A 7,890-nucleotide genomic window follows, 5' to 3' on the forward strand; every position below is an offset into this window, starting at 1 on the left:
ATTTATCATGATTATGCTTGTATATTAAATTATATATTCTAACATTAAAATAAAATATGATATGTGAAGATTATAATGGATGGTTTAAAAATAGAATGGAATTTAAATTCAATTAAAAAATTTATATTAGAATAATAATGTGTAAAATTGTAAGATCTTAAATTCTTTGGTGGCAAAATATTAAAAAATCAACCAAAAGTCATATAGCTTTGAGTTTATATAGATTATTATTATATGCATTATAGATTATAATTAATCAAATACCCAACAAAAAATACAGACTAGAGAGAATAAAGGCGGAGAAAACTTACATGTGAAGTAGAAAATTCCCACTTGTTCGTGAGTAATATTCCTCTGCCCATCCTTGTTCTAATATCTTCTACAAAATCCTGCGGCTTGTTTGTTAAAATCAACTCCTTCAACTTCAAGGAATCCAGCTTCTCTAATTTAACTGACTTATTAAGTTTTTCGCAACATCTAATTTCCAACTCTACAAGTTGGGGCATTGCACCTTGCTCCACCTCCCACTGCTCCAGTCGCTCTAGATTCCACATTTTCAAGACACGAAGCTTAGGAAAGTGGGTAGAATGACAAGTCATTTTCGACCCTACATAAGAGCGAGCAAAAAGCCTGAGGGTGTTCAGCTGAGGCAGCAGCTTCCCTAGCATCGGCATTGGATCTTCTTCTAGTCCTGACATCGACAGTGTAAGAGTTCTGAGGTTTCCTGGAACGTTACTTATGTGATCCTCTTTCGATATCTCTCCAAACAAATGTAAGTTTGAGAGAGTCCGATGTTCCTTCATAGGCGCCAACGCGAGCTCTACAGGTTGACCAAATGGATCTCTTGATTTCAACTTTAAGGTTTGAAGGTTAGTAAGTTTTGAGATACACTCGGCTGTTTTCTCCGCTGATTTTGAATGGCATGTCAGCCCCAATCTCCTAAGGCTAGTGAACTTGTCCAGTTTATATTTATAGGGGCCATTAGCACCAAAATGGAGCTCCATTAATGTCAGAAGGTTAATTAAAGGCTCTTTTGGTGGCTTCTGAATGAACATCTCATTCATATAGAGATGTCGAAGCTTCTTTGCCTTCCAAATGGAACTTGGCAAAGTGGTTATATTTGTGTATTTCAAATCTAGAGTCTCCAAACATGGTAGATCCCCAACAGACTCTGGACATGTGTCAAGGCCAGTCCATCGTAAGCCTAGGTACCTTAAATTCTGCAACTTACCCAGTTTCTTAGGTAGCAAAGGTTCGTAGACACCCTCTAGATCAAGCACCTTCAGCAGGACAAAACCTCTTCTCTTGATCATTGTTTTAAGAAACTTACCAATTCCACTGTTGGATTTATCTCGTTTCTCGGAGTTGAAAGAAACATAGGAACGTAGCTGTCGAATGTGAGATTTCGAAGTAGAAGACTCCACCCGAAATTTATCTGCAAGCCTAGGAATATAAGACTCAGGTGATTTACATTCTGACTTGCAATGGTGGACATGAAGAAATCCTATATCATTAGCCTTTGGCAAGAAATCATCATAGAGATAAGTTGGCATTCGACACGTTTTGGGGCTTCCATCTGATTTCCATTTTGCCATTTCAATCATGTTTCTATACACTAGCTCTTCCAAATATATTTTGGCCTCATCTTCAGGGATTCTCCCACCAGGTATGGATTGAACAAATCCCTCGGCAAGCCACAACTTCAACAGCCTCCGTATGGGGATTTCATAGGCTTTAGGAAAGAGAGCCAAATAAAGGAAACAGGGCTTTACAACATATGGAAGTTGATCATAGCCAAAATCAACGATATTTGCAAGACGGGGTGGACTTCCTATTCGTTGTTTAGCAAGCCCAATCACCCTTGACCACTCCTTATAATCTAAAGCTGACAAAACCCCTCCCAGCAGAGCGATTGCTACTGGCAAACCGTCACATATTCTCAGAATATCTCCCCTGAGGTTGTTTAGTTCTTTACTATATTCTGGTCTGCCTACCTTCTTCATGAACAATGACCAACTCTTCTTAGTTAATGGCCTTAATTTGAGTGAAGAACTCCACGGATCAGCTCTCTTTGCTATATTGAAGTCGCGAGTAGTAAGAATAACCCTACTTCCATTCTCAGCATCTCCAAAACAACGGAAAAGCTTGAAAACAGATTCTACTTGAACATCATCCAAGACAAGTAGAAACCTGTGCTCCATTAAACACTTGAAAAGCATATCAGACAATTCTTCCTCTCCCATAAGATCTAAGTCCTTCAATTCGCTTGTTGGAAGCTGTTTAAGTATGATGAGCAAAAGATCCTTATATTCCAGGTCTCTGGAAACATGGAGCCAGGCTCGCCATGGGAAACGATGTCGAATATCTAGTCTGTCGTAAACATTCCTTGCCAAAGCAGTCTTGCCAACTGCTTCATCGACAACTGCTTCATCACCGACCAGTGAAATCACACGGAGGCTATCATCATTGTGATTGATCAGTCGAGATACAAGCTTCTTTACCTCATCTTTACGTCCAACAACAATTGCATCCGGCTCCTGCTCAATTAATGGACTTGGTTCAGGCGGAGAACTCCATGGATCAGCTTGCTTTGCTACATCTATGTTAGTAGTAGTGAGAATGACCCTACTCCCATTCGCGGCATCAGCAAATGGACGGACAAGCTTGAGCCAAACATCAACAGTTTGGACATCATCCAAGACTATAAGAAACCTGTCCTCCATTAAAAACTGGAAAAGCATAGCACACAGTTCTTCCTCACTCATATGCTTTTAAGTCATTCATTACACAACTTGGAAGCCGTTTTAGCAAAGCGAGCAAGAGATCCTTATAATCCGGATCTCTAGAAACTTTGAGCCAGGCTCGAGACCTGAAATGCAGCTGAATATCTAGTCTGTCATAAACTTCCCTTGCCAAAGTTGTAAAACATATTTCTTCGTGTTAAAAGCAAGGAAGAATGCACTCAAGCTATTAATAGATACAAGACCAGAGATGAAGAACAGGGCAGAGAACAGGGCAGCATTCAAGGAACTGAAATACAGAGAGATTGGATTAGTCTAGAATTGTTAGAAGTAATTGAATCGGTCCCTTATCATGAACACTTTATTCACATGCATGAAGGAGCCTTGCCACGTGGATAGGAGGATGACACGTGGATAGAAGGATGACGTAAGCAGAAATACAGCTTGCACAAGTGGGACTGTTGTAACCATTTTTCCTCTTTTTACGGAATTAGTTACTTTCCTTTACTTCCACAGATTGTATATATAGATAGCTACAGTGTACAGATTAAGTTGTATTCTCATATTCAATCAATAAAGCTCATTCATTCTATTTAGAGAGAGAGAGTTCCCAAATTCTTTATATGGTATCAGAGCTTCGGTGAAGCACAACAATGGCGTCCTCTGAATCCAATAATCCCTTTGATCCTCAACCATCACAGTTTGCCTTGAATTCCAATAACGATCCTCCTAATTCTACTCTTCCTAACCCTAATTCCATTCCTCCCAATCCCTATTTTCTTAGCTCGAGTGAAAATCCAGGCAGTATCTTGGTTACGCAATCATTGCTTGGAATGAGGAATTACCAATCATGGTCTAGGGCGATGATTCTTGCTCTTGCAGCCAAGAAGAAGATTGGTTTTGTCAATGGCAAGATCATCAAACCAGATTTGGATTCACCTCTGTATGAAGATTGGGAGAGCTGCAATACTATGGTATCATCTTGGATGATCAATTCGATGCATGTGGATGTATCAAGCAGTATTATGTACTGTGAGACTACGAGGGAGATGTGGATTGAGTTGCAGAACCAGTTTTCACAAGGGAATGGTCCTAAAATCTACAATTTACAGAAGCAGATTTCACACCTCTGCCAAAATCAGATGTCAGTTTCTGAATATTACACTAAATTCAAGAGACTTTGGGATCAATTGCTCAATTTTGAGCCACTTCCACAATGTTCGTGTGGTGCTATGAAGCTGCTAAGTACTTCACACAACAAGGCATATGTGATGAGGTTTTTAATGGGGCTTAATGAGAACTATGAGACTCTTCGTAGTCAAATTCTCACATATGATCCGTTTCCTTCAATGAACAAGATTTACTCTTTGGTTCTACAAGAAGAATCACATAAAAATCTTGGTCATGAAGGATCAAGCTCATCACAGGGAGATGTAATAGCAATGTATGCTAATTCAAAGAACAATTCAGGAGGTTATTCTTCTTGGAACAAAGGTAATGGGAAGAAAGAAAGGCCATTTTGCACACATTGTAACATGTCTGGGCATACTGTTGAAAAGTGTTATAAACTTCATGGTTACCCGCCAGGATACAAGCCAAAAGGGAAAAATAATGCTAGTGCAAATCAGGTCTCTTCACATTTGAGCAATGGAACTGATAATTTCACATCAGGAAGCAATTTGTGTCCTATTTCCAAGGCACAATGTGAGCAGTTATTGGCTTTTCTCAATTCTGGTTCAGGATCTACTTCTGGAGGTGATGGATCACACCATGTAGCTAATGTGAGGGCTTCTTCAAGTATGGCTGGTGTGGAAGGACATTCTGGTGGCACTTTTGATGTGTTTTCTTCACAATCACAAGTTAATTCCTCAGCCAATCCTTGTTCTAACCTCATGTCAGGTACTTCCTCAAATTTTCTTTTTAGTCCTAATCTGTCACACTCTATATTTTCTGCTAAAAATGTCAATAGAGATGCCTTTAGGAATTCTGATTGGGTCATAGACACAGGAGCTACAGACCACATGGTTCATTCTATTACTGTTTTTACCTCTATCACTGCCACTCTAAACACATTTGTGAATCTTCCAAATGGTGAATCTGCCTTAGTGACTCACATAGGAACAGTTAAAGTCTCAGAAAATATTATTCTTTCTAATGTGCTTTGTGTTCCTTCCTTCAATTTTAATCTGATTTCTGTCAGTCAATTGGCAAAATCCATTCTCTGTTGTCTCATATTTTTTTGCAATCTATGCTTTATTCAGGACCTAGCTCATTGGAGCACGATTGGTCTGGGTAAGGAGATCAATGGTCTCTATTTGTTGTTAAAGGGAGAATCAACATCAACTTCAAATTCTGTTTCTTTGTCTGTTTCTGCTAATAAGGTTCTGCCACACATATGGCATGCTAGATTAGGACACATATCAGATGCCAAATTGGCTTTGTTGAATAAGAACAATGTACATTGTATCAATTCTAATGCAAATTTTCATTGTGACATTTGTCCACTTGCTAAACAGAAGAGATTACCCTTCAATATCAGTACAACTATTTCCAATGAATGTTTTGATTTACTTCCTTGTGATATATGGGGACCTTTCTCTGTTCCCACCATTCATGGTTGTAGATTTTTTCTAACCATTGTAGATGATTGTTCAAGATGTACATGGGTATATCTATTGAAGCATAAATCCCAAACTGCATCTTATTTAGACCAATTTTGTACAATGGTTGAAACACAATTTGCAAGGAAAGTGAAATGCATTAGATCAGACAATGGTACTGAGTTTTTCCTTAAAGATTTCTTTACTAAAAGAGGCATCTTACATCAATTAAGTTGTGTTGAAACTCCACAACAAAATGTTGTTGTGGAGAGAAAACATCAACACATCTTAAATGTTGCAAGAGCTCTTAAATTCCAATCCAATGTACCTTTACACCTTTGGGGTTATTGCATCTTAACTGCTGTTTACTTGATAAACAGACTCCCTTCCTTTGTTTTAAACCATAAAACTCCTTATGAAGTTTTATTTGGTCATTCCCCCACTTATTCTCATTTAAGGTCCTTTGGCTGTCTTTGTTATGCTTCCACTCTCTCTCATACTAGGACCAAGTTTGATCCAAGAGCTAAAAAATGCATTTTTTTGGGCTATCCTTTTTGGGGTTAAAGGCTATAGAGTTTTGGATTTGTCTACCAAAACTGTGTTTACATCTAGAGATGTTGTTTTTCATGAAAATCATTTTCCTTATGTTCAAGGCAATACTAATTTCAATGATCCTTTTGTTACAACTAATGTTGGTTCTCATTCTCCTACATACAGCAATTTAGATTCTTTTGTCACTCCTATTAATATTTCAGAGGTCCATATTCCATCTCATACTTCAGATGTCATTGGTCTTCCACCTCATACTTCAAATCTTCCAATTATATTGTCTCCATCTGTCAATGATACTGACAGCTCTACATCCATTCCCCATGACACTGTTTTGTCTAATTCAAATTCTTTAGAAATTACTTCTATTTCACCTACTGTTCCTATACCTGTTACTGTACTTCCACACACCAGAAAATCCACCAGGGTCCATAAAACACCTGCCTACCTGCAAGAGTATGCTTGCAATTCAGCTGCAATAGTTGTTGATCCGGGTTGCACTTCAGCTGCAAAAGTTCCTGCTTCAAGTTGCCCATATGATATGGTTGATTTTCTCAGTTATTCACACATGAATCCTTCCTATTAGTCTTATCTCATGACTGTCAATGCCTGTCATCTAGAACCTACTACTTTCCCCCAAGCCGTTCAAATTCCTGTTTGGAGAGAGGCAATGGATAAGGAAATTCAGGCTTTGGAGAAGACTGGGACTTGGATTCTTACTCCTCTACCTACTGGAAAGACCCCCATTGGCTGTAAATGGGTGTACAGGGTGAAGTTCAACTCAGATGGTAGTGTTGAGAGATACAAGGCCAGACTTGTGGCCAAAGGTTATACCCAAAGAGAAGGTTTAGATTTTCTGGAAACATTTTCTCCAGTTGCAAAAACTGTATCTGTCAGAGTTCTTCTTGCACTTGCTTCAGCCAAAGGTTGGCCTCTTCATCAACTAGACATTAACAATGCCTTTTTGCATGGAGACTTAGATGAAGAAGTATATATGAGTTTGCCCCCTGGTTTTCACAGTAAGGGGGAGTGTTCTTCACCACATTCTTCTATCCCTTTGGTTTGTAAACTTGTGAAATCTCTTTATGGATTGAAGCAAGCATCAAGGCAATAGAATGCAAAGTTGTCTACCACCATCCTACAGCTTGGTTTCATTCAATCCGAGGCAGATCATTCTTTGTTTATTCATTCCAATGGTGATTTGTTCACTGCATTATTGGTATATGTGGATGATATGGTTCTAACAGGTAATAATCCAGGTTGTATTGCCTCAGTTAAAGCTGTCCTAGACCAGAAGTTTGGAATTAAGGACCTAGGTTCTCTCAAATACTTCTTGGGCTTAGAAATTGCGAGGAGTGATAAGGGTATTAGCCGAAATCAGAGAAAATATGTTCTTGAAGTACTTAAAGAGGCTAGCATGGTTGGTTGTAAACCTGCCAAAACACCTATGGAACAACAGTTAAAATAATCCAAGGGTGATGGTGAGTTACTTAAGGAGCCAGGTCAGTTCAGAAGGTTAATAGGGAAGCTAGTGTATCTTACACTTAGCAGGCCTGATATTACCTACTCTGTTCACAGACTTAGTCAGTTTTTATCACAGCCTAGAGTCCCTCACATGAAGGCAGCAACAAGAATATTACAATACCTCAAAGGCACACCAGGGCAAGGAGTTTTCTTTCCTGTAGAGTCAGATTTGCAGCTAAAAACTTACTGTGATGCTGACTGAGCAGGCTGCCCTGATACCAGAAAGTCATTAACTGGATATTGTGTGTTTCTTGGCAATGCATTGATCTCTTGGAAGTAAAAAAAACAGGCTGTGGTGTCAAGGTCTTCAGTAGAGGCAGAGTACAGGTCAATGGCTTCAACTACATGTGAAATTCTCTGGCTGATGTACCTATTGAAGGACCTTCATGTCACACATAACAAACCTGCCTTGATGTACTGCAACAACCAGGCTGCGTTACATATTGCTGCAAACCCAGTCTTCCACGAAAGGTCCA

At 39.1% G+C, this 7,890-nt stretch overlaps 2 protein-coding genes across 2 annotated transcripts; one reads left to right on the plus strand and one right to left on the minus strand.

The window, feature by feature from the left end:
* Positions 1–281: 281 nt before the first annotated feature.
* On the minus strand, positions 282–2,765 carry LOC126704703 (probable disease resistance protein RF9). Its single transcript, XM_050403728.1, has one exon. The coding sequence runs from the start codon at positions 2,763–2,765 to the stop codon at positions 282–284; it is 2,484 nt and encodes an 827-aa protein (XP_050259685.1).
* A 629-nt stretch (positions 2,766–3,394) lies between these two features.
* LOC126704704 (uncharacterized) lies at positions 3,395–6,476 on the plus strand. The gene is made up of 4 exons (XM_050403729.1): positions 3,395–4,936; positions 5,003–5,197; positions 5,258–5,357; positions 5,995–6,476. Exons 1-4 carry the CDS (start codon positions 3,395–3,397, stop codon positions 6,474–6,476), a joined length of 2,319 nt encoding a protein of 772 aa, XP_050259686.1.
* The last annotated feature ends 1,414 nt before the right edge of the window (positions 6,477–7,890 follow it).

The sequence above is a fragment of the Quercus robur genome, chromosome 11 (genome assembly GCF_932294415.1).
Source record: "Quercus robur chromosome 11, dhQueRobu3.1, whole genome shotgun sequence".
In the NCBI taxonomy this organism is placed as follows: domain Eukaryota; kingdom Viridiplantae; phylum Streptophyta; class Magnoliopsida; order Fagales; family Fagaceae; genus Quercus; species Quercus robur.

Bases quoted from the DNA above. Each gene is read 5' to 3' on its own strand.
- LOC126704704 (XM_050403729.1), top strand. From the start codon at position 3,395: ATGGCGTCCTCTGAATCCAATAATCCCTTTGATCCTCAACCATCACAG. The intron at 4,937-5,002 runs GTCAGTCAATTG...TGCTTTATTCAG, and splicing joins TCAATTTTAATCTGATTTCT to GACCTAGCTCATTGGAGCAC. The intron at 5,358-5,994 runs GTTGTAGATTTT...CTTATGTTCAAG, and splicing joins CTCTGTTCCCACCATTCATG to GCAATACTAATTTCAATGAT.
- LOC126704703 (XM_050403728.1), bottom strand. From the start codon at position 2,765: ATGAGTGAGGAAGAACTGTGTGCTATGCTTTTCCAGTTTTTAATGGAG.